General features: G+C 43.6%; 2 protein-coding genes across 2 annotated transcripts; one reads left to right on the top strand and one right to left on the bottom strand.

Annotated features, from left to right (window-relative positions):
* Positions 1-4,219: 4,219 nt before the first annotated feature.
* On the bottom strand, positions 4,220-5,935 carry LOC104374276 (cytochrome c, somatic-like). The gene is given in 3 exon segments (XM_009980352.1): positions 4,220-4,365; positions 5,775-5,869; positions 5,871-5,935. Coding segments are annotated over 3 exon segments (306 nt in total).
* A 5,275-nt stretch (positions 5,936-11,210) lies between these two features.
* RBM45 (RNA binding motif protein 45) lies at positions 11,211-23,111 on the top strand. The gene is given in 11 exon segments (XM_086615901.1): positions 11,211-11,504; positions 13,026-13,148; positions 13,269-13,401; positions 15,598-15,633; positions 15,636-15,679; positions 15,681-15,702; positions 16,050-16,229; positions 17,169-17,298; positions 18,587-18,683; positions 19,023-19,189; positions 21,455-23,111. Coding segments are annotated over 11 exon segments (1,404 nt in total). The 5' UTR covers positions 11,211-11,225; the 3' UTR covers positions 21,648-23,111.
* Positions 23,112-23,436: the final 325 nt, after the last annotated feature.

Genomic DNA, 23,436 nt, shown 5'->3' with positions numbered 1-23,436 from the left:
GAGGCGCGGGGGGGGGAGGTAACGCAAGCGCTCCCATTAAAGAGGTTTAATTTACAGTATTATTTACTCTACTTCAGTACTTCAGGAGACAGGCGGAAAAACGGAGCCCTTTCAGAAGGACGAAGTGAATTCTGTCTCTTGAATCCCCGAGTTAAGACGCCTGCAGCCTCTCCCGTGCGGGAGGACCCGGCTCTGTCCGGTGCGCACCGTTTGCGCGCCGTTTCTCTCCCGGCGCCGGGTCAGAGGTGCAGGGAGGGGGCTCCTGCCCGCCGCCCGCAGAGTCGCCCGGGGCTTTCTGCCCGAAAGCCGCTTTCCCTCGGGGCCGGGCGCCCGTGGGATACCTCGAGGCGCGCCTGGGTGCCCGCTTCTGCAGCACCGGCTGCCAGATGGAAACCGGCTGCATCCACCGAGGCGGGCGGACCGGGGTTATTTTTATGCGCACGTGGAGCACGTTTCATTGCTAAATCGGTGCCTACGCATAAGCGATTGAAAAACCGGAGTCATGGATCTTAACACGTGAAAAATGTCTTTCATGCGCTCGCCAAAGACTGAATGAAGGCGGCTTCAGAAATTCATGAATGGGAGTTTCGGTGACTGGGAAAACACACGGGCAAATCTTCAGCAAAACTAGATTCCGACCTGCCAGGGACCCTGTCCCTGCTGCAGCCCCTCCCGGCGCGGTGCTCCGGGCAGAGCCCGCAAGGAAAGGGAGCGATGTGGGGACACGTGTCGATAGTGCGGGGGGGGCGGTGCGCGGGTGTCAGCCGGGGACGGAGCGCTACGCGTGTGTGCTCGAAGGGCTGCCGCGCCTCCCTCAGCAGTCGGGGATAACGAGGGGCTCCGGGAAGGTGCTGTGGCTTCCGCAGCCCGGAGACTGCTTAGGAAGCGACGGACAAAGGATTTCGCCTCCTGGTCTCGGTGCCTACGTTGTTGCAAGCTGGGCAGCAGCTCCCTCGCTGTCGCTGTCGCGGCCCCGGACCGCCGAGGGCCGCCTGCCCCCCGGCCGCGTTCCCGGCCCTCCCCGCTGCGCAGGGCGGCTGCCGCAGGAGGACGGCTCTCCATTGAGAAACCGCGCCGCCGGCGCCACCCGCTCGGCAATAGGGCGGGCGGGGGCGGGGGGGGGACGCGCAGGCGCGCGGCCAACCGGGGGCGGGGGATGCCGCCCCCGCCGTTTGGGGGACGGAGGAGGGAGTCGGCTCGGCCCCGGGGCTGCCGCGGCGGATGGCGGCGGCGGGGAAGGGGCCGCTCTCAGCAGCCGCACCGTGCCGCCGCTGACTTGCCGGCGGGAGCCCGGCTGCAGCACCGGCTGCGGGGGTAGCGGCGGGCTGGGCGAGGGCACGGAGAGCGGGGACGTCGGAGGCCACCCTCCCCGAGCCGCTCGCACCTCTGGAGAAGCTGAGAGCTCTTTCCATACAGGTAGCTTGAGCGCGAAATCGCAGGTGTGTCTCGGCAAGGGCAAGGGCGACTGAAGTACGAATCTCGTAAGCGCCTCACTCGGTGCGCCGCTGGCGCGCTGTCAGGGCTGCGAAGTAACGGGACTTCGCGCCCGGCGGAAGGCACGACCCGTCCGCCCGCGCCAGCGACTGTCACATCGTCGAGGAGGGCCTGGCTCTCGGGGGGACGCGCCGAGGTGCCACCCCCGGTCCCCGCGGCACCCGCGCTGCCAGCTCTCATCCGTGCCGCGCTGCCCGCGCCGCCGCCGAGCCCTCCTCGGCGCTGGCGCCCGCCGCCGCGTGCGTCACTGCCACCCGGGAAGGGCGCGCGCTTGCCCGCGGCAGCTCGTTGCTGCTTGGCCTTTCCAGTGGCATTTGCGTTTTCGCAACACTGGCACGAACCCTCCACTCGCACAAAGAAACAGCGTAAGCTGCTGAAGGCCCGGCAGGCACGGACCCGCGCTCTCGAGCAAGGGCCCCGGGCATCTGCACACAATTGGAGTTACAGTATGTAAATAATTTTTACCATCTCACTGTAGTCAGGTTTGGTCTGAGAACTCACACGAGTGTTTGCAACAAAACGGTTACTGAGTATCAGTTCTGTATGTAAACACTGAAGCCATTTCCTGTTTCGGTAAGCCTAAACATGAACAAGGTCTTCCCTCACCGTTTTTTTTTTCAAACAGGCTTGTGGCATTTTTAGTTTCTTTGCTGGGGGTTTTATGCATGGGCTTTGACTACAGCAAAAACCTGCATATTGACAATGTCTCAAATGGGAGAGTCAAGACTGAAGGAAGTGAAAACACAGTTGCTTCCATTGCATAAAATACCTAGGGAACTATTTACTGTAACACCTTAATGGTAAGGAACTCTCCAGCCCCAAATCTGTGTACAAACTACAATCCTCTTTTTTAAAGATAAAATGTGACAAAGGTGGTCACAGTGGTTTCTCTAGTCTGTAACTTGAGCAGCCTTACGACACGCTGTCATGGTAAAACCTGCCCCAGAAACCTGGCCCGGTGTGCTTCGGTGGATGTTAGGAGATAACCTGAGTCTGTCTGTGTTCGGACACACGTGAAGCAGTACCTGTTTGCAGGGGGCATGAACCAAGCGCACCATAACGCTGGGCTGCAGCTTCATGTGTGGGCCTGAGAGAGATTAGTTGCAGCCTTTTCGTGGGAGGTCCAAAAAGGCAAATGGATTTTATCGGCTCCATGGGAATGTGCTGCCTTCGCAATTCTACAGGTATGCTCCAGTGAGGTACAGGCAGCTTATATCTGATTCATCTTATGTATAATGCTGCTTTTATCGGTGTGGATGCACAGTGCCAACTCAGGCAGCAGGGAAGGCTTTAGCCAGCCTCACCAGGTCTCCTTGGGTACAAACTCACAGAGATACCCTAAAAGAATTGCAAGGAGAAATGTCAATGCATTTCTCAGGTGCAGTGTGTTTCTCTCTTGAGAAAGGCAGTGGCATAGCACTCTTCAAACTGCAATTGAGAAAGGCACTCGAGAAAATTTTTGTCATTCAGGCAGATGCTTGAATTGTCTAAACAGTCAACAGAACAAGTCTCAACTGTTAAACTGAAAGGGGAAAGTATCTTACAGCTACAGCACAAAAGAAAATAAAGAAGGTACTTGTCCACTTGTGTCACGGAACTTTTTACTTGACCCTTGCTTATTCGCTTACTTAAAAACAGCAGTTCAACTCTATGGAGCACTGTGAGACAATCAGTTAAAGCCCCTGGTGGGTAGGCACTGGAACAATACTGATAAAATGAGTGCCTGGGAATAGACGCTATAGGAAATTAGTTTGTACTAATGCTCCATTCTGCAATGACATAGGGAAACCTTGCTCGAGTGAAGTGTGTTTTAATCCATTACATTTGTGTAAACAGAGATTTAAATTGTAAATCACAATTCAAGTGGTAGAGTTTCATGAGGAGGTTTTAGGAGGACTTTAATCACCTTCATCAATCCTCTACTGTTGGTAAAAATATCTACTGCTGTCATTTGCTTGAGCTAGTTAGCCCTCATTCGTTCTACGTGTTAGAGGATAAGGATACCTTAATATATTAGCCTCAAATGGAGAAAAACATCCACAGCTCTGAAAAATGACTGGTAGTTGATTATGTGGGTGGGTTTGTTTGTTTGTTTTTTTAAATACACAAAGAAACAGTAACAATACAATATTTTTAAACCAAAAAGGTCATAGGTATTGAGATATCCCCTTGAGATTCTCTTAGGTCAGCATCACTACTGAAAGGTTACTTGTCCCCTGGAAATATCTTATACTCTTGATATTCTGCTTCCATCATCCTTATATAGTGTTATTTTTTTGTAAGTTTCTGTTTTGCTGTCTACTACGTATGGTACTTTCCTTCGCAGATGATAATGCTGAGGATTTTTTTTCCAAAACAAAAACTTCATTTAGTTGTCAGTCCTAATACTTACAGGCACTTTCTTATTTACGTAGCCACGATTGAATAATAGTTTCAGTGGGTATTTGAATAACTAGTTGAAGAATTGGGCTCTCAGATCTCCTTATAGAAAGGAACCGTATTTCTATAGTATACTCCACAAAGGTCTATGAAATATATAACACAGTATAAATAATATCTCCCAATGCTGTTTATTAGGACATAGGATCTTAAACCATATCCTTATTTGATTTTGCTAAGGCCAGTCCCTAAGGAATAATTAATGCCCAAATTCTAAAACTTGACACAGGAGCTAGTCAAAATTCAAAACATGTTTCACTGACATTACAGCTGCTGCAGCAATGTTTCATGAAGTTGCTTTTTTCAAGTATACCATAAGATCAGTTCTTTCATCCTGCTTTTTAATTCCAGGAAAAATCATTTTTGTACCAGGAATTTATTTCTTAGGGTTTTCCAAATACTCCTTCAGTGTATTCTCACTCCAGACAACTCCTGAAAAACAAAAAACATAATAAAATACAAGGCTGGCCCAACATCATATATTTATGAAAATGTCAATAGTCTTAAATCAAAGATGTGATGCTCCTGAACATAATGTGCCTAGAATCCAGGAGGAACATGAGTCTAAATGATCTAAATGATGCCTAATATAAAATGCACAAGGTATACATTGTCTTTGTGTTACTTAAAGTCAAACATAAGTCCTTCTTGCATCATGGAGACTTGCAGTTCTTTGCACCATTTCACATATGACTACTTAGCACTTTTAAACTACATATCTTTGTAATTCCAGTATCCAGAAGATCCAACTTCAATTTCATACAGTTGTTGAAAATGAGTATCTACAAATTGACAGGAAATTCATCAAGGCTGTGCTCCATTGAAGGGTATTAGAAAGAGGGTTGTCCATGGCCAGTTCCTGGAATCTCTTGACAGAAGTTGAAAAAACATTAGTGTTCCTTCCAACCCTGCTAAGACCTGTCCCTCTCAACAGAAGCCTACTATTGTACTGAGGACTACTGAAATATCAATAAGGACAAGTTTCAAGTTTCTCTTCTGTCCTCCAGAGTTAACTCTTCCCATTGTCTAAAGTGGATTTAGATATCACTTTGTTGTCTTTCTTTTAAAAGCTTGTAGTAACATGTAAATTTTTAATGATGAAAAATAGGTGATATATGCTGACCATATTTTGTATGAAGGAAGTCTCAGTATAAAGTGAATGTCACAAAACGTTTCCTAGAAATCAAAGAAAAATACAAAAGTCAGCCAATTCTAAAGCACCTCAGTAACCAGAAAAAAAAAAAGACTGTATTTGTAATTAATAATAATTAATTATTATTAATTAATACAATTAATATAATATAATTATATTCAATTCAGATAATATAATTTATATTCAAATGATATAAATAAAAACGATGGAGCCCACAGAGAATTATTTTCCGTATTTAGATGTTCCACTGCTTTTCAAGACTGTCCGTATGAAAAGCACAAGACAAGTCATAGCTTACTGGTAGGTGACAGTATTTAGTCAAGCGTTCTAAGCAAAAAAACCTGCAGCACACCACGATGCCAGTAGAGGGTAGTGACCAGCAAACAAAATCTAAAAGCACTCTTAAGAAACAGAAGAGAAAATCTGCTCATTGATACTACAGATTTCTGGGAAAGCTATGTACCTTCTGACCTGGTGTGCTGAATATTGGTAAAATTTCTTTTTAATACAGGGACCAAGGATTTTTGTTTCTGAAACTATAGTTCAGATTCACCTGCAGTAATGCGAAGTAGACAGTTGTGAGAGTAACTCCTTGTGAGTAAGGCTTTCTATTGTACCTCTAAAGAAAAAGTTTTTTTTCATAACTGTTCCAACACTGCACGTCATCCATGTGACCTGTTAGTTTTACCTTTGTTCTGGTTTGCATCTGAGTAAGAAAATCCTGCAGCTCGTCCTGTTCTGCCGCCAACTAAACCCCAAAGATTTGGTCTTGTCTTGTGCTTTTTCAACTGTGTGGCGCTAAGAACATTGCTGAATAAAGATCTTCTTGTCTTTTTCAACATCACCCATTTTGATCTATGTAAAAAATCTAAAAAAAAAAAAGACATTTTAACAATATTACAGAAAAGTTCGCTGTTGTTGGTCATCTCCTTCTACAGTTTTATAAAATATTTCTGTCTTGCATGGTAATAAAAAAATATTGTGTCTCAAAGTAATGAAAATTTGACCTGAACTTAATTGTAAAGGGAACTTTGGGTAAGACTCTGTTAAGCTGCATGATTTCTTAATGTGATCTGGTTGTTGATGGTCATGAATTAACTTTTTTAAGTTCTCCAATTTACAGTTAGGAAAAAACACCATGTGTTTTTTTTTTTTTTTTCTGCATCTCTGAGAGGTGCAGAATTACAGAATTCGTTATTCTTATCTTGGAGGTTAAGGTAGCTTTAAGTTCCTTGGTTGCTCTTCTAGAGCTACTTCAATGGTAAAAGTAAAGGTCAATGTACTCTCCTCTAGAAGACTGATCTGATCTAAACTGCAGCAGCACCTCAGGATTTCCCTGTGGGTCATATTGCTACGTAGAATGTCTCCAGAACTGCCGAATTCAACTCCTCCGGTGCCCGCCAGGACACGTCCACGATAAGGGGGATTTCCAGAGGCAATGGCCTGGACAGAGGCGGGTTGGAAGGGGAGTGGAGCACCTCTTGGCCCCTGAAGGGCACGAAAGGCAAGGCTGCCTCGCTGCTCCCTGGTGGCACCCGGGCACCGGCCACCCGTCCTAAGCCTGGTGAGCACATGGCCCGTCAAAGAGCCTGTGTCATCAAATCAATGTCCAATCGTGGAGAGGAAAACTCAGCGTATTACCTCCTGATTGGCATGTCACAGGTCCACAGGGTGGGATTAAGCATGGCGCCCATCTTCCTGGCATGAGCAGGAGGTGGCGGGTGCCAACGGCTGGGGACACACACAACAGTGTCATGGTGCCCCAGGCAGCGCCACCTTGCCTCTGCAGTCACCTTCCTCATGCCGAAATGCTTGCTTTTCGGTGAGTGTTGTTGCAGCCCCATCATGGCTCCACTCCGCAGTGCCAGAAAAAATGGTGTCAGGAGTTGGGAAAACACAAATGCACTGTTCAGTGCTGGAAGGGATGTCGCCTTCCAGCCCTAAAACACTGCTCCTCATGTGTTGAGTCATAACATCACTTTTCTCTAAAGACTTCTCACTGGTGTGCAAAGAAGGAGCTTACCAGATTTTCCGAAGTATTCTTTTACATGGAACCAAACCCAAACACTATATCCAAAATATGTTCCTCCAAAAATAGTCATCAACCTTTGACATAACACTCCTGAGCAGAAAACCATTTAACCCCCACAAAAAAGCCGTTTCCAAGGCCACTGGCATGACTGTGCAGTGCACGAAATACTGCCTCCTCCAGATCTTCAGATTGCCAGACCTTGCGTCCATGAAACTTCACTGATATGAACTCGACAACTACATTTATGTGTGTGAAAGAGCGGAAGGGGGGGGGTGGTGTGTGGGATTTCTGCATATTTAATTTGCTTGTGGAAAAAACATAGAAAGTGTGCACACCCCGATCTCCTGATTTCTTAATTTAACCCCGTTTTGCACCAGGAGGTGTTGGTCCTTTATGATTCCAGTAGGAGTGGCACTTAGGCACTGTAAAGTATGACCTACAATGCTGTTTATTTCAATGCTAATGAGAGAATAGCATAGATGATCTCACATCCCTTTAGATGGTGAGAGGCCCAGGTGGTGAAGCAACAAACACATGCAGCATTCCGTGCAAACCTTCTCCATAGTAGAGAGTCTCTTATTTTACTCTTTCAAGCTTTTATAGTATTTTCTTACAAGAAAGCAACTCTATCATTTCTACAGTCCAAATAGAAACGACGCTCTCATGAGGCTGCCTTGCTGTTCTGTTAGATAAAGGCAAGGCCGGGCAGGAGGTGTCATCACCGGTACCGAGCGGGAGCTGCCCACAGGCTCCTCTGGAATGACGAGCTGTCAGAGTTCATCGTGCGGCTGAGGGATATGTGCAGCATGGCAGGGCCTGAAGGCCAGCCCCAGCCTGCGCCTGGCCAGGGTAACCGTACCGCCGATCACTGACCCCGCGGTGCGCAGTGGTCAGGGCCACCACAGCCCTGGGGCGCTGACAGCTCCGGTATTCAGCTGAGGAATTCTTCATTTTTGAATCTGACTATTAAAATTGTGATGAACTTTATAATGACTTTGCATTCTTCACATTTTATCAACTATGTGCTTATTTTCCTGCAGATGATTATTTTTCCTGGCTATGTTTTGTGCTTGTTTCCCATAAAATACATCGAGTTCCCTGGGCCTCTGTATCCTGAGAGTTCACGGGATGCATGTTAAGCCATACTGTTGCCTATGGCAGCAAAGGCCTTGAGAAATGTTTCTTCATGGAGAAATTCTCTATGACACTAGTGCTGTTTCAAAGAAGGTGGGTCAGCACATAGTGTAGTGAGTCTCTGGTTGAAGGAGGCCCTTTGAAAATAAGCAAATTATTCCAGCAGAAGTGAGTATATTAGGAAATATTGACATGGCATACGAAACTGAGAGGAGTGCTCAATACACCAGAGGGTCATGCTGCCATCCAGATGGACCCAACAGGCTGGAGAATGGTCTGACAGGCGCACCAAGAAGTTCAGCAAGGGGAAGCGCAAATTCCTGCACCTGGGGAGGAACAACCCCATGCACCAGGACGCACTGAGGGGTGACCGGCTGAAAGCAGCTTTGAAGAAAAGGACTTCGGAGTCCTCATGGACACCAAGGAGAACATGAGCCAGCAATGTGCCCCTGTGGCAAAGAAGGCTATCGATATCCTGGGCTACATTAGGAGGAGTGTCACCAGCAGGACAAGGAAGGTGACCCTTTCCCTCTACTCAGGACTGGTGAGGCCACACCAGGAGTATCGTGTCTGCCTCTGGGCTTTCCAGTATGAGAGAGACATGGACATACTGGAGAGAGTCCAGTGAAGGGCCACTAAGATGACTGAGGGACTGGAGCATTTCTCCTATAAGGAAAGGCTGAGAGAGCTGGGACTATTCAGCCCAGAGAAGAGGAGGCTTAGGGAGATCTCAGTGTGTATAAACAGCTGAAGGGATGTGTTTTCCCAAAAGTGGGAATCGTTCACCTGGGGTGCATTAAGCAAATCCACACACTGAGATATTGCTTTAATACGAAGTTGCACAAGTTTGGGTCCCTGTCCCAAGACAGCACACCCCTTCCAAAATTCAGCGAACATTTATACAGTATGTATTACCATATTTACATATTCAGTGTTATTCTCTTAAGCGATTGGTTAATTTTCTTTCGCCTAGCATGTTAGTTAGTTTGCATGCTCAGTCTTTGCCTGCATCCCTTTCTTTTGGGTCTGGGGTATGTTTAGGGTAGGTGGTCTGGGAGCCGGTGGACGCGATCTCCCCCTGCCGGAATTACCTTTCTCCAGTTACTGCTGTTTCTTGCTTAGTTCATATTTGTGGTATTCTTCCAATCTCATTAACCTTTTCTCATAGCAAGATGTTTTCTCTGTCAGTCTCTGAAGTCCTTCTTTAGTGATTAACAGCCAAATGTTTTGGACTTACAGGGATGTATGTCCTCCTCTTGATGCATGTATTTTGTAAGGCTCCTCTGCTATCCCTTTGTTATCTTAAAAGAAACAAAACCTAGTGCACGTTTGCATCAATACTGTTGTGGGTTAGGCCGCTCCGGCAACCAAACAGACCCCCGCCCCAGTTGTTGACTCACCCTCCCCCAGCCCCAGGGATGAGGGAGAGAATTAAAGGATAAATGGGATACCCGTGGGTTGAGATAAGAACAATTTAATACAGATGATTTAATACACAGTGTAGATGCTCACCACCCCCTCGTATGCGAAGCCCATCTCGTCCCGAAGCTGCAATCCCAGACGAACGCGAGGCCCCGAAATAGAGAGGGGCAGAGAGAGAGAGAGAGTACTCCGAGAGTGGGAGTACTGGGAGAGAGAGGGGGGAAAAAAGCAATAGAGCAAAGGCACAGCAAGCGCAAAAGAGCAAAAGCGGCGAAAGAGCCAAAGCGCAAAAGCCCTTCTTCCTGGCTGACCCTCACTTTTATACTGGGCATGACACTGCATGATATGGAATACTAATTGGCCAGTTTGGCCCTCAATCTTAAGTTCCACCATAAATCACAAGGGGAATCGGGTCCCCCTTGTCCCGGCTATGCTCCCCCCTTTTCCCACCGTGCTTCTGCACTCCGGCACACTGAAAAGTCCTTGGAGTCCCACGTCCAACCACAAACATCAACTTGCTATCAACATTCTTCTCAGAGCGAGCCTCTGAGTAAAACCAAAACACGGAGCTCTTCTAGCTGCTAAAAAGAAGAGCTAACTGTCCCAGCTAAAACCAGGACAAATACATACTTTTCCAGGATGTTCTTCTTTTAAGGACAACTTGAGAATTCAAGATAATCATCCTGGTTTCAAACATTATGTACACATTTGCTTTATCTGGGTACACGCAAACCGCTAACTTAAGTCTTAGCAGATTCAAGCAAATCCTTCACTTAAACCTTTAACTTTTCCATGGCCAGACAATAGATGGAATAAAGAAAATGGATCCAGGCTCTTCTCAGTGGTATCCAGTGACAGGACCAGAGGCAACGGGCATAAACTGAAACACAGGAGGTTCCATCTGAAGATCAGGAAACTTTCTCACTGTGATGGTGACCGTGCACAGGCACAGGCTGCCCAGAAACGTTGTGTATTCTCCACGCTTGCAGACAGCCAGAAGCTGTCTGCACAAGTCCCAGGGCAGCCGGCTCCAGGTGGCCCTGCCCGAGCTGGAGTCGCCCCGCTGACACCGGGAGGTTCCTCCCGTTCGGTAAGACCGCTCCTGGCCGGGCACTGCCGCAGGAGAGCGGGGGGGGGGGGGCCGGGAGCGCTTCTCCTCGGCTCCAGCCCTCCATTCGCCTCTGCTTAGTCCTTCCCACCCGCCCGCTGTCGCTCCCGAGGCGCGGGTGCCTCCCTGCTCCAGGGTAGGCACGCGGGTGCCGCGGGCAGCGCTCCAGCCGCGCAGGCGCGGGGTCCGCCGCTCGGGCCGGCCGAAGCTGCCACTGTTCCCCCGCCGCAGGCCGGGCGCTGGAGCCGGTGCGGGGCCGCCGGGGAGCTCCGCCCGCCGCAGGCGAGGCCGCAGCGCTGACTGGAGGCGGGAGGGGCGCGGCGGAAGTGGGGGAGGCGGAGGACATGTTGTCTCCCCGGCGGAAAGGGCGCTACGGCCGTTCCCCGCCGTCCCCCGAGAAAAGCCAGCGGTCCCCGGCGGCCCGGGAGCCCAGCGGCTCCGTTATGGAGGAGAGCAGCGGCTTCCGCCTCTCGGCCGAGTGCCTGGACGAGCCGCCCAACAGCCGCGTCTTCGTGGTGCTGAGCAAGGACACCGGCGAGGCGCTGATCCGGGAGCGCTTCGCTCCCTTCGGGGACATCCAGAACATCTGGCTCCTGCGGGACAAGCGCACCAACGAGTCCCGCGGCATCGCCTTCATCAAGTTCGCCCGCAGCTCGCAGGCCTGCCGGGCCATGGAGGAGATGCACGGCCGCAGCCTGGCCCCCGACACCAAGCCCATCAAGGTACCGCCGCCGGACCGCGCCGCCTCCTTCCCGCCGGGAGCGGGGCCGGGGGCGAGCGAGCGGGGCCGGCGGCGTGTTGCCCCGCTCCCTTCCCAGCATGGCGGCCCGCGGAGGGCGGCGTGGCTGGGCCGCTGCGCCCCGAGCCTGCCGCTCGAAGGAGCGTTTGCCTGCGCGGGGAAAACGGGAAGCCGCTCCGCGGGGACGGCGGGTGGCGGAGGCCCGCCTGGAGCAGCCCCGGAGCAGCGGCGGCGAGGCAGCGCCAAACCGCCCCGCGTGGCCGCCCCCCCGCACGTCCCGGCGCTGGCGTTGCTGCTTTGGGGCAAACCCGGGCGGTTTCGGGTTGCGGGGCCGGCGAGCGTGGCCGGGAGGAGCTACAGGGCGTCCCACCCCCTTGCCTGAAGTTCCCACGCGTGGCATAAGCTGGAACAGGGCTGGGGGAAGTGCACTGCCTGGGAACGGGCTTCTCCTTTTATTTATTTATTTATTTATTTATTTTTTTACCTTGAGGGAATCTCTGTGAAATAGTCTATAGTGTTCCAAGTGAGATCTATGTGGATAAATAGAACCGTCTTTGCAAGTGTGCTTTTTATATTGGTTTTGTGTCTTCTGCACGTTTCTTTCAAAACAAATATGGTTGGTTGGTTTGTTTGGTTTTTTGATCTGTGTCTCACTGACAGCTTTCAGCCTCTTGGGTTGTTTTCCTATTCCCCAAATACTGAGATATGGAGACTTTGAACAGTGAAAGAAGGTGTGTGGTGTGTTCTGTGTTCCATCTGAAAAAACAATTGAGTCAGTAAAATCTTTTTCTGAAGAACTTGACCTTAGAAGCCAAAAGATCAGAGCTGTACTCCTTATTCCCCTGCATGGCTATTAGAAAAGTAGTTTAGGAGCTCTGTGAAATCAGTTGCTGCTTTTGCATAAGAGGGTTACTTTGAAGGTTGGTTGTGTTTTTCTTGTTCGATTGGTTTGGGTTGCTTTGTTTTTTTGTGGTGTTGTTTGTTGATGTTTGTTTTTTGGTTTTTTTTTTTTGTCTGATTGGCTTCTGAGGTATGCTTCTGAAGTGAAATTTATTTCAATAATTAAAAAGAATTTTAACAGTTACAGATGTCAGAAGTTAAAATTCTTCATAGAGCACTAAACCTGCAGACTTTGGCCCAAATGAGCCATGAACTTCAGTAGCAAGGTTTTAATAAGTTACGTGCCACCTGTGACATTGGCAGTGCTGCTGGATCAGGCTTTGATATTTCTGACCGTTCTTCATTATCTCCAGTGAGAACTTCTGCTGACCTCTGTCCTGTCTGGGAAACTGTTTGGGGTGTATTGTATTTGTAGGTCTTTTGTCACAGATGCCTCTATGATCAGAGATGGGTGTTTGTTTTTTTTTTTTTTTCTGTATAGGAAAGCTAGTTTATGTGAAAGATAAGTACAAAGACGTGTTAAAAAAAAATGGTTTTCTCGCTCGTTGATATGTGTTTAAGACCCTTTCTCCAGTAATCAATGTCAATGTAATTATTTTATTAGGTATTTATTGCACAGTCAAGAGCTTCTGGAAGCCACCGAGATGTTGAAGATGAGGAGCTTACGCGAATCTTTGTTATGATACCAAAATGCTATACAGAGGAAGATCTGCGAGAGAAGTTTAAGGTACTGATTCACTATTTGTTAATTGTTATTTTAAATTGCCTTTGTCTTAATTTATCAGAAGAGCTTAACTTTAATGCATTTTCAAATATTGTAAATTAATGCACTTTTTAACTCTTCTAGATGTATGGAGACATTGAATATTGCAGCATTATTAAAAACAAGACTACTGGAGAAAGTAAAGGTTTGGGCTATGTGAGGTATTTAAAACCATCGCAAGCTGCCCGAGCAATCGAAGAGTGTGAGCGAAGTAAGAATCTGACTGAATTCTTTCAAGTTTTTCACAATAAGTGTGTACTGTCGTTAATGTACCCTTAATTTAGCTGCAAACAAAACTAAAAATTATTTATGAAGTAAACGCATCTTGAGACAGAGCTGTATTGCAAATGAAAATAGTATTATTAACGTTCACTGAGAACAGTCACCTGATTACATTCTTACAGGACCAAACTGCAGGTAGATCAGTGTAAAGAGTTTGTGTTGTGGTTTAACCTAGCTGGCAACTAAACGACATGCAGCTGCTCACTCACCCTCCTCCGCCCTGGGGGAAATGGGGAAGAGAATTAAAGGGGAAGAGGGAAGGAGACTCGTGGGTTGAGATAAGAACAATATAATTATAATAATTATATTAAAACTAATAATTATAAATTAATAGTATAGGAACATATATATAAAAATAATAATAATATGTTCAAACAAGCGATGCACATGATAATTGCTCACCACTTGGTGACAAATGCCTGTTCTGTCCTGGCAAGCAATCTTGAAACAGGTAAGTCCCGAAATCGCAATCCTGGACAAGAGAGAGGCCTGAAAAGAGAGAGAGAACTCTGAGAGTCTAAGAAAATTCCCCCAAAGAGATTCCAAAACTTCCCAGTCTACCCTTGTATATATACTGACTGATGTTGATACGGATATGATATGGAATACTCTATTGGCTAACTTGGCCCTCAATCATAAGTTTAAATTCAAATCATAAAGGGAGTTGTGGGCTCTTTGTCCTGGCCACGCTCCCCGTGACCTGTTGTGCTCCTGCACACTGGCAAAACATGGGAAGCTGAAAAGTCCTTGATGTCTCAGTACCAACTATAAACATCAGTGTGCTATCCACGTTCTTCTCATAACAAATCCCCGACTGAAACCAAAACACAGCGCTCTTCTAGCTACTAAAAAGAAAATCTAGCTCTGTCTCAGCCGAAGCCAGGACAGTTTGGAAATGGATACAGTGTTTTCTGTCATGCATTATTATTGGCCTGTAATGTAGGCTTCATACACAGGAAAACCTAATTTTAATGTATCCCTGGGAATATGCATTTTAGTCAAATATATTTGATAGAAAATGAATTCATGTATAAAAATATACTTGATAATCCATAGGGATTATGTTGTGATTACACTTATTTAAGAACAGATTCATCCTAATTGAAGTTTGGAGATTTGATTGATTGTTTGTTTGTTTTCATTTAATGTCATGATTAGTTTATTATAGAACGAAAGACTTCGTATGCTTTGTGACCAGTCATTTGTCATTTATACTCTAGTACCAAAAAGGTGTTAATTAGTTGGAGTGAGTCTGGTGGAAGGCCACCAAGGAGAAGAAAGGCTTTTAGGGAAACCCATCAGTGGCCTTCCAGTCCAACCTCCTGTTCAATGTTCACTTAATCACAAATATGAAACAACTTGGTGTGTGGGTGTGGTTGTTTTTTCATTGTTCTCGTGAGGATTTTTTTTCTTTTTTTCTCCAGTAAAATACATGGTGTTTCTACATCATATCTATCATAAGTGGTTCTACAGAAATTATATTTGTGACAATTCTTGCATTGGAATGAATCTGAGATTACTTAGCAGTTAAATTTTATTTCCTTTTTACTGCGAGGTTAAAATGAGGTCAGTTGGATAACCTGAAAGTAGTAATTTTTTCTTTCATAAAAGCAAAACCTAGATCAGTGCAAAACATACATAAACTGCTGTTACAGCATGGAAGTTCAGGTGACTGCCTCTGGAGTGTCTCTGAATCCTGCCAAGTGTCACAGAATGGTTGAAGTTGGAAGGGACCTCTGGAGGTCATCTTGCCCAACCCCTCTGCTCAGGCTGGGTCACCTGAGCACCATGGTTGCCCAGCACCGTGTCCAGAGGGCTTTTGCATATCTCCAAGGATGGAGACTCCACAAACTCTCTAGGCAACCTGTGCCAGTGCTCAGTCACTCTCACAGCAAAGACTGTTGCACTTAACTTCTGACTAGGAGCAGTTTTATGTGGAAGTTGTTAACTCTTGAAGCCTGCCATGATAATTGTGTGAAAGTTATAGATGAGTTATTTTCCTAAAGCCAGCACTTACTGGGTTTTCTGAATAATATGTTTCTAAATACAGTACTGGGAGAATGCAGATCCAGTCAGATAATTCGGATGTGCTGAAGTGTTGCTGTATGTGTGGTTGTTTCTTTCAGGCTACAGGGCCATTTGGCTGAACCTAAAAATAAGTCATCTGAGTCTTTGAACACGACTATTATAGTAATAACATGAGGCAAGAACTGACGAGGAAGCACACTTCCGTTTTGTAAGTCACAGCTTTTTGTACTAAAAATGATTTGTATTCTTGAGTATGGTCACAAAGTAAGATGCAGTTTGGAAGAAGGGAAGCTAACGGAAGGCTTAGGTCAACACTTAAATAATAGATTGGATGCTGGAGTTTGAAACAAGTCGGACATTTCATTTCTATGCTTTTATGGCTCACTTTGCTCTAGTTGGTCGATTATTTTGCGATCTGCATTGGTGAAATAAGCACATTACCTTTAGTATATAACTGACTTAGATTGCTTTTAAAAGTTGAATGAAAAATATGTATGAAATGAAGGCATGCTAGCGTGATGACTCAAATTACTTATTTTTATGTTGATTCTTGAGGTGGACAGCCAGAGTTTTGTAGTTTTGAAAAAAATGAGAGCAGAATTCAAGAGTCACTCTCCAAACGTCTGTCAGTAGTATCACGGCTTCCATTTATCCAAGAGCAGCTGTTTGCCCTCTTTGATCTAGTCCCAGGACTGGAATATTGTGATGTTCAGCGAGATCCTCATACCAATAGTGGTAAGTAAAAGTACAAAAAGATTTTTTTCTTTCTATGAAGGGAATGCCTTTTAATTGTACTTAAATTCATTTGTATTGCAAAATACAGTACGCTTGTTGGAGAGAGTTAATGTTTTCTGTTTCAGTGGTTGCTGCTATCACTGAGGCATCAACAAAAAAATTCAGTTTTGTTTGAACCTCTGTTTACAGATAGCCTTAAATACTTGTATTTTCAGATAGTAGAATCTGAAGAAGGACAGAATCAAAACCACGGGAAGGGGTTTTTAGTTAGGCTAAGTTAATAGTTTTGGACGGAATAAATGGAGAAGAAGTCTCAAAAATTATTAGGCATCTAGTTTAAAAGTTCTCTAAACAGATCTTTTGGGTTTTCATCTTGAAATCGGGGGTGGTGGGGGTAGTGTGTCTGTGTGTAGAAGCTGACATGAGTAAACTGGATTAAATCATTCCAAAACAAATCATGTTTTGTATTGGAAGGATTGTTCTGGTTTCCATCTTCTTGTTTTGCCATTGCTGAGCAAACGTGAAAGAGGTCTCTTCCAAGACGCTTGAAATGGAAATGATTCAGAGAGTTAAAATGTAAATTTACAGTACTTGAGATTGATTGTTAGTGGGATAATTGCATTTTAAAATTAAGCCGTTTGTGGTTTTGTTTCTAATTCAGGGTTAGGGAAGAAGACATGTTTTCACTTGTGTTGCTTTGTTACCAGCTTCTCAAGTTAGCATAAGTATAGCTGATCTGTCACTAGTTAATTCCACTGAAGTTTTCTTCACAAATACTACTGATGCTGCTATTAAGTAATATGATGTGTGGTAAAAAGACTTAAGAATTTTTTATCCTCCATAACTAATGTGCAGTTTAATCCTATTGCTTTATATAAGTGTACTTTGTTCTTAGGATTTACCCATCTCATACTGAAACTGTGTGCACTGTACTCATAGGGTATGCTGTGATTCAGTACAGTACTGCTGCGTCAGCTATATATGCCAAGCATAAATTACATGGGTTTGAGTATCCACCTGGAAATCGATTAACTGTCATTTTCCTAGAAGATGGGAGTGATAGCTCAGAGTAAGTACCAATACATAGAGATAGAAAGTTGTAAGTTGTGTTCTGGAGAGCAAAATTTAAAATAATTTAAAATTAACTTTTAACATAAGTAATAGCAATGTCTCTGTGATCTTGTTTCATACTTGTAGATAGTATTTTCTGAAATGTAAGTGTTTGGGAGTTTTTTTTTTTTTAATAGTTTAGAATAAGCCTTTTGAAACTTGCTAGTCTTTGATAATTAAAAGACGAAAATCTGTATTCTTAAGATACATTGGAAAAATCTTAGATTTTTGCAGGGATCTTTGTAAATGTCTCTGTAATGCATAATAGGGCTGGAATGTGTTTTTGATGAGGTTTTTGTATTAAAAACGTATGTATCTACTTTATCTCTTGATTGTGTTTGCAATACTGGAAATAACTTTGTGAAGCACATATGCAGAATAAAACTGTGGCATGCTGAGGATCTGATATTCCCAGTGCATGGGGATTGTCAAGTTTTGCTTTGACCATCTCTAATCTATTCCTGTGATTTGAATTTTCGTTACAAGTTGGAGCAGCTTAGGTACGCTCCTGCAGTGGATGTTTTGGCTTAGTTTCATCATAAAGAAATCTAGTTCAAGTCAAACCTATTCTGGGATATGAATGAGGACAGTAAGGAGGGACAATGGGGAGATATACCTCAGAAGCGCGTGCCTGATCTAAACTAAAAAAAAAAATAATTCATTCCAACCATCTTTCTTGCAAACAATTTCCTTCGTTCTTCAATAATTCCTACTATTTCATAGTCCTGCAACGCACCCTATAAGTCTGTGCAAAAAGTGCAATTGGTTTTTCTTATTCCACAATAGAACAAAGAAAAATGACTGGAAGATGAGAGATAGAAGTAAACTTTCTGTTGTAGTGTTCTGACTTCTGAATTGAATCTCTGTGCTCTTTACTGAAATAGGTGAAATTTTTCTATCCCTTCTGCCTTTTAGGCACCTTTCACAAAATGTAGTGGGCTCTGTAGAGTTAATTACATGCCACACCCCACCCCTACCACCCAAGTGTAAAAAAAGCAAATAAGAGTTTTATATTTCTATATGTAGAAATGTCTGAGTGTTTTCAGTGAGTCGCAGCAGGGATGCATACTTTCAGATCATGTCTACAGTGTCATGAAAGCCTGACTTGATTTTCGTTACCTGTATGAGTTTAAATTTCCAGAGATACTTTCAGATGTGCATTAAAACGTATTTTCTCTTGCTGAATTTAAGATTACTGTAACTTAACTCTTTTTTAAAAAATAATTTATTATCATTTCTGCTTGCAGCCTTATCAGAAAAATGGCAACTCAGCTGGTAACAGCACATATGTCATCAGTGTTGCGGAATAACAATGCAGTTGTTCAGCAGTATAGGACACCTCCTGTAAGTTAATATAATGGATACTGTTAATGTTCTTAGTTGTTGTAAGAAACTTCAGATATGTCAATAAAGAACATTTCTCACTTTCTTCTGCAACTGTTTTAGATGCTACGTTTTTAAGATACATCTCTGGTTGATTTGTACATTTTTTTATTCCCTCTCAAGGTGTCTGACCTTACTTAGATTTATTGCCCAATTTAATGAAATAACCAAAGTAAACAAATTAATTGAGAAATGGTAGAGCATGTTTATGTCCTGTGATAGGAACAAAAATTGTAAATAAGGTAAAATGACTTTCCCTCCCATTGATTAACTTAAACTTGTATTTTTTTCCTGTTTCAGCAGACATTTGGAGGAACCTCTGGCTCACAGTTACTTCAGCCCCAAACAGACGCCATTCTTCCACCACACAAAAAAAAAGTTCCACCTGACACTACTGTAAAGGAGAGGCTTTTCATACTTTTTCATCCCCATCCTTTACCTGTAAATGTATTGGAGGATGTGTTCTGGTAAGACTCCCTTTACAAATAAGAGTTCTCTAGCCATTTAAAATAAATGTTGAAAATAAAAAAGATTGTCAGCATGAAAACTCTTTCTAGAAAAGACAATGCACAGTGATCGGTAAGTGATAAGTGATAAATAGGTAACAGTTGCTTTTTGAAACAAGTGTGTAATGGCATTCACCTTGAAGCACAGATGCAGTGTCATCAGTGCAGCAGCTTTATTATTGATTAGCGTAATCTGAAATAAAATGTGTAGTCTCGTAACCTTTTTTTAAGCCGAAAAAGGTAGTGCTTCCAGTTCTTATAGCCTAATTTATGTAGCATTTTCTTGTACATATTTATGTAAGGCATTTAAATATTTTGATAAATCAAATAATCATAGAATGGTTTGGATTGGAAGAGACCTTAAAGATCATCTAGTTCCAACCCTCCCGCCATGTGCAGGGACACCTTCCCCTAGATCAGGTTGCTCAAAGCCTCATCCAACATGGCCTTCAACACTTCCAAGGATGGGGCGTCCACAACTTCTCTGGGCAACCTGTTCCAGTACCTCACCACCCTCATTGTAAAAAATTTCTTCCTTCTATCTAATAGAAGTCTACCCTCATTCATTGCAAAGCCATTGCCTATTGTCTTATCAGCGCATACCCTTGTAAAAAGTCCCTCTCCAGCTTTCTTGCAGGCCCCCTTCAGGTTCTGGAAGGCTGCTTGAGGGTCTTCCTGGAGTCTTCTCCAGGCTGAGCAACCTCAACTGTCTCAGCCTGTCTTTGTAGGAGAGGTGCTCCAGCCCTCAGATCATCTTTGTGGCCCTCCTCTGGACTTGCTCCAACAGCTCCATGTCCTTCTTATGTTGGAGGCCCCAGAGTTGAACACAGTACTCCAGGTGGGGTTTCACGAGAGCAGAGTAGAGGGGCAGAATCCCCTCCCTCAACCTACTGCCCACGCTTCTTTGGATGCAGCCCAGGATACGGTTGGCTTTCTGGGCTGCATGCGCACATTGTGGGCTCATGTTGAGCTTCTCATCAACCAGCACTCCCAAGTCCTTCTCCTCAGGGCTGCTCTCAATCCATTGTCCCTCCAGCCTGTACTTGTGCTTGGGATTGCCCCGACCCGTGTGCAGGACCTTATGCTTGACCTTGTTGAACTTTGAGATTCACACAGGCCTATCTCTCAAGCCTGTCAAGGTCCCTCTGGATGGCATCTCTTCCCTCTAGCGTGACGACCACACCACACAGCTTGGTGTTGTCAGCAAAATTCCCACAGTAACTTAGGGGAGTAAGTATACAGAGGTTTTTTTCTACTGTATCCTAAGACATATTCTGATCACTTGCATCTTATTGACACTATTTCATTTGTCCTTTCACACTGCCGCCATATAAGGAGACTTGAGAGAGAATTTTTGCCATCTTTAAAACAAATCTGTAGTTCAGCTGTTCTCCTGTATTTTATATTATTTATTTTTAGTATACACTTTAAGAAAAAGACATTTCCCTTTTCTAATAGCTAGCATTTGCAATAAACCTTTGGAAAGCCAGAATATTTTCAAAGCGCAGGGAGAGGAAAAGAAACAATGTGTATTTGTGTGGAATTTCAAACTGTACCTACTTCAAATGCTGGAGAGGAAAAAGCCTAGGCACCTTGTCTTGGCAGTTGTATAACTTCAGTATGAAGCAAGCAGACTTTATTTTTTTAAAAAAATGTTTTTTAAGGAACTGTCTAGGAATTTCCAGAGGACTTGGAAATCTGGGTTTGCCTGTAAAGCTTTAACACTTGCTTTCTGAGTCATTTCAGTGAGACCTTTTCAAAGATGAATCACAACTGAGCAAGTTCATTTAAGCGAGATGCAAGTTTAGCCTCTGAATTATCTCCTGGTTTGTGTGTGTGTGTGGCTTTTGGTTTGTTCGGGATTTTTTTGTTGTTTTGGTTTTGTGGGTTTTTTGAGTACCATTTAGTGTTAGGGGACTATGCATTGATTAGCTTTATGTATTCTTTTAAATAAGAGATAAATCACTGGTGCTTGTAGTTCTACTGTAATATTCTGCAGAAAACATAGCCTATGAACTTTTGGTTGTATTTCTATTCCTACCTGAAATTCTAGAGAAGGGAATATGAAAATTAGGAGTTTTGGAAGAGGGCAGCACAAGAAAATATAGCATACATATGAGAATATAATTTTTGCAGCTACCAAATCATATATACTTCAAATTGGATAATAGGTATCTGTGTTGCAGCAAGACCTGTAAAATATCTTTTTTTTTTTTTCTTCCCCAGTCGTTTTGGACATTTGATAAAAGTTTACCTTGTGGCTGGAAAAAACGTGGGCTATGCAAAATTTGCAGACAGAGGAAGCGCCAGTGATGCCATAACTGCGTTACATGGCAAGACTGTGAACGGTGTCAGGCTTAAAGTAAGGTTGGCAGACTCGCCTATGGAAGAATCTAACAAACGTCAGAGAACTTACTGAGCAGGTGAGTACCCAGTCTGAGCTGTTACTTAAACTGAAGCTCAACTACTTGAAATAGTGATAATAGGCAAAGTATTTGGAAGTTAGATACGAACATGTGATAATAAACTTTAAGTCTATTTTTGACTAACAACTTGAAATTGACATATTGACAATATGCTGTATATGTCTGTATACATATATATGTATATATGGATGTGTGTATGCTTATATATGCACACGTGCACTTTATTTTAGTAAAAAAATCTATTTTTATAATTTTTGAACAAATATGAACCGGTTGATTAACATCAATCTGGATGTTCATAGAAATACTCACTTTGTGTACATAAAAGTATCAGTCAACATTAAAAAGAGTATGCAAAAATAAACAACGAAACTGAGATCAGCTTGTGTGTGTCTTTTCTTTCACCAAAAACACATGCCCTCACAATTGTGTTGGATAGAGATGCAGAGTTTAGTCTTTGAAGGGCAGAGGAGGGAAGGTTGCCAGGTGAAACCAAAGGTTTTGGATATTTGAGTCATCTGGATTCTCAGAAATCAGGTGTAGCTGGAATGTGTGATGGTCAAGAAAATACTGAGAGCCTGTTGTGGTGGGATCGAAGTGTATGGGTAAAATAAATAGTTTGAGAATGTATTGGTTGATGCTTATGACCTGTGAAAGCTGGCTGAGCTCCTAGAGAGGTTTTATAGAATTCAAGGACCAAAATCTACTTGTTCTTTTAAGACATTGGTTTGATTCAAATTTTTCCAAATTTATATTTTTTATTTTTTTTTTAACATTAGGACTATTACCAAAAGAGAAATATAGTTGGGGAGGAAAGGCTAAGGCCTGTTTTCTACAAAATAACTCCCAAATGTTACTGTAGTTTTGAAATCATTCCAGTAGCTGTATTATCTTTTTAGGGAACATACAGTTTTGCTTTAACTCATTCAGAAAACATCACATGAAATCCTGACTCTCTTTGCATCAATATTTTACTTCTGAGCTTCGCTTCTTGTACCGTTCTTTGTGTAAATACTCTTTGTGACCTGGGAGTTTCAAAGACCAAAAAAAGATTTTTGCTCTCAGTGTTATTTTCCTTCTTTTTTTCCTAAGGACTTTCTTGTTGTTCTTTTAATAAGGAGCAGTTACTAAAGGTAGTCTTAGTCTTTATACACAACTTGCTTTTTAAAAAAAAAGCATTTCTAGCATCCTTTTCCTGCATTGAATTGTAGCTAAAACTCATTTGAAACTTTTTTTATCAGCAACTCTGGTGAATGCAATTTTAAGTAATTTGTATCCGTGCTCTTATCTCTGTGCAAAAGTTTTGTTTGTTTTTAATGTGACTTTTACTTCCAACAATAAAAGGCCGGCCTCTTGGTCACTACTGGAAAAATGATCATGTAAAGTGTAATGTAATACCAGGTCTGTCTTGACTACATCTTACTGGAAAAGTATAGATACGGTATGCATCCAAAATTAGAAAGATTATTTATCCTTAGTTTTTCTTTCTTTCTTTCTTATTTTTTTTAAGAAAGATAAGAGTGAGAAGACTGGGAAGTTCTCTTCTGATTGTCATTCTAAAACTGATTTATTGGTTTTTTTTATTCCCCTCCACACATGTGCATGCATCACAAGCATGTGTGTTTTCCAGTGTGATTTTTGAGGAGATTCTTTAAGGTCTCCAGCTGACAAAAGGTGCTGTTGGTCACCAAATGGGATTTTCAAAAGGCTAAAAGTTACTTTATATTTCAAATTATGTTTGAAAATTCTAATATATACCTATTATTGACTATTTAGAAACCT

The sequence above is a fragment of the Tauraco erythrolophus genome, chromosome 8 (assembly GCF_009769465.1).
Source record: "Tauraco erythrolophus isolate bTauEry1 chromosome 8, bTauEry1.pri, whole genome shotgun sequence".
Classification (NCBI taxonomy): Eukaryota; Metazoa; Chordata; class Aves; order Musophagiformes; family Musophagidae; genus Tauraco; species Tauraco erythrolophus.
The sequence above is the reverse complement of the archived record's forward strand: the minus strand, read 5'-3'. Positions and strand labels throughout refer to the sequence as shown.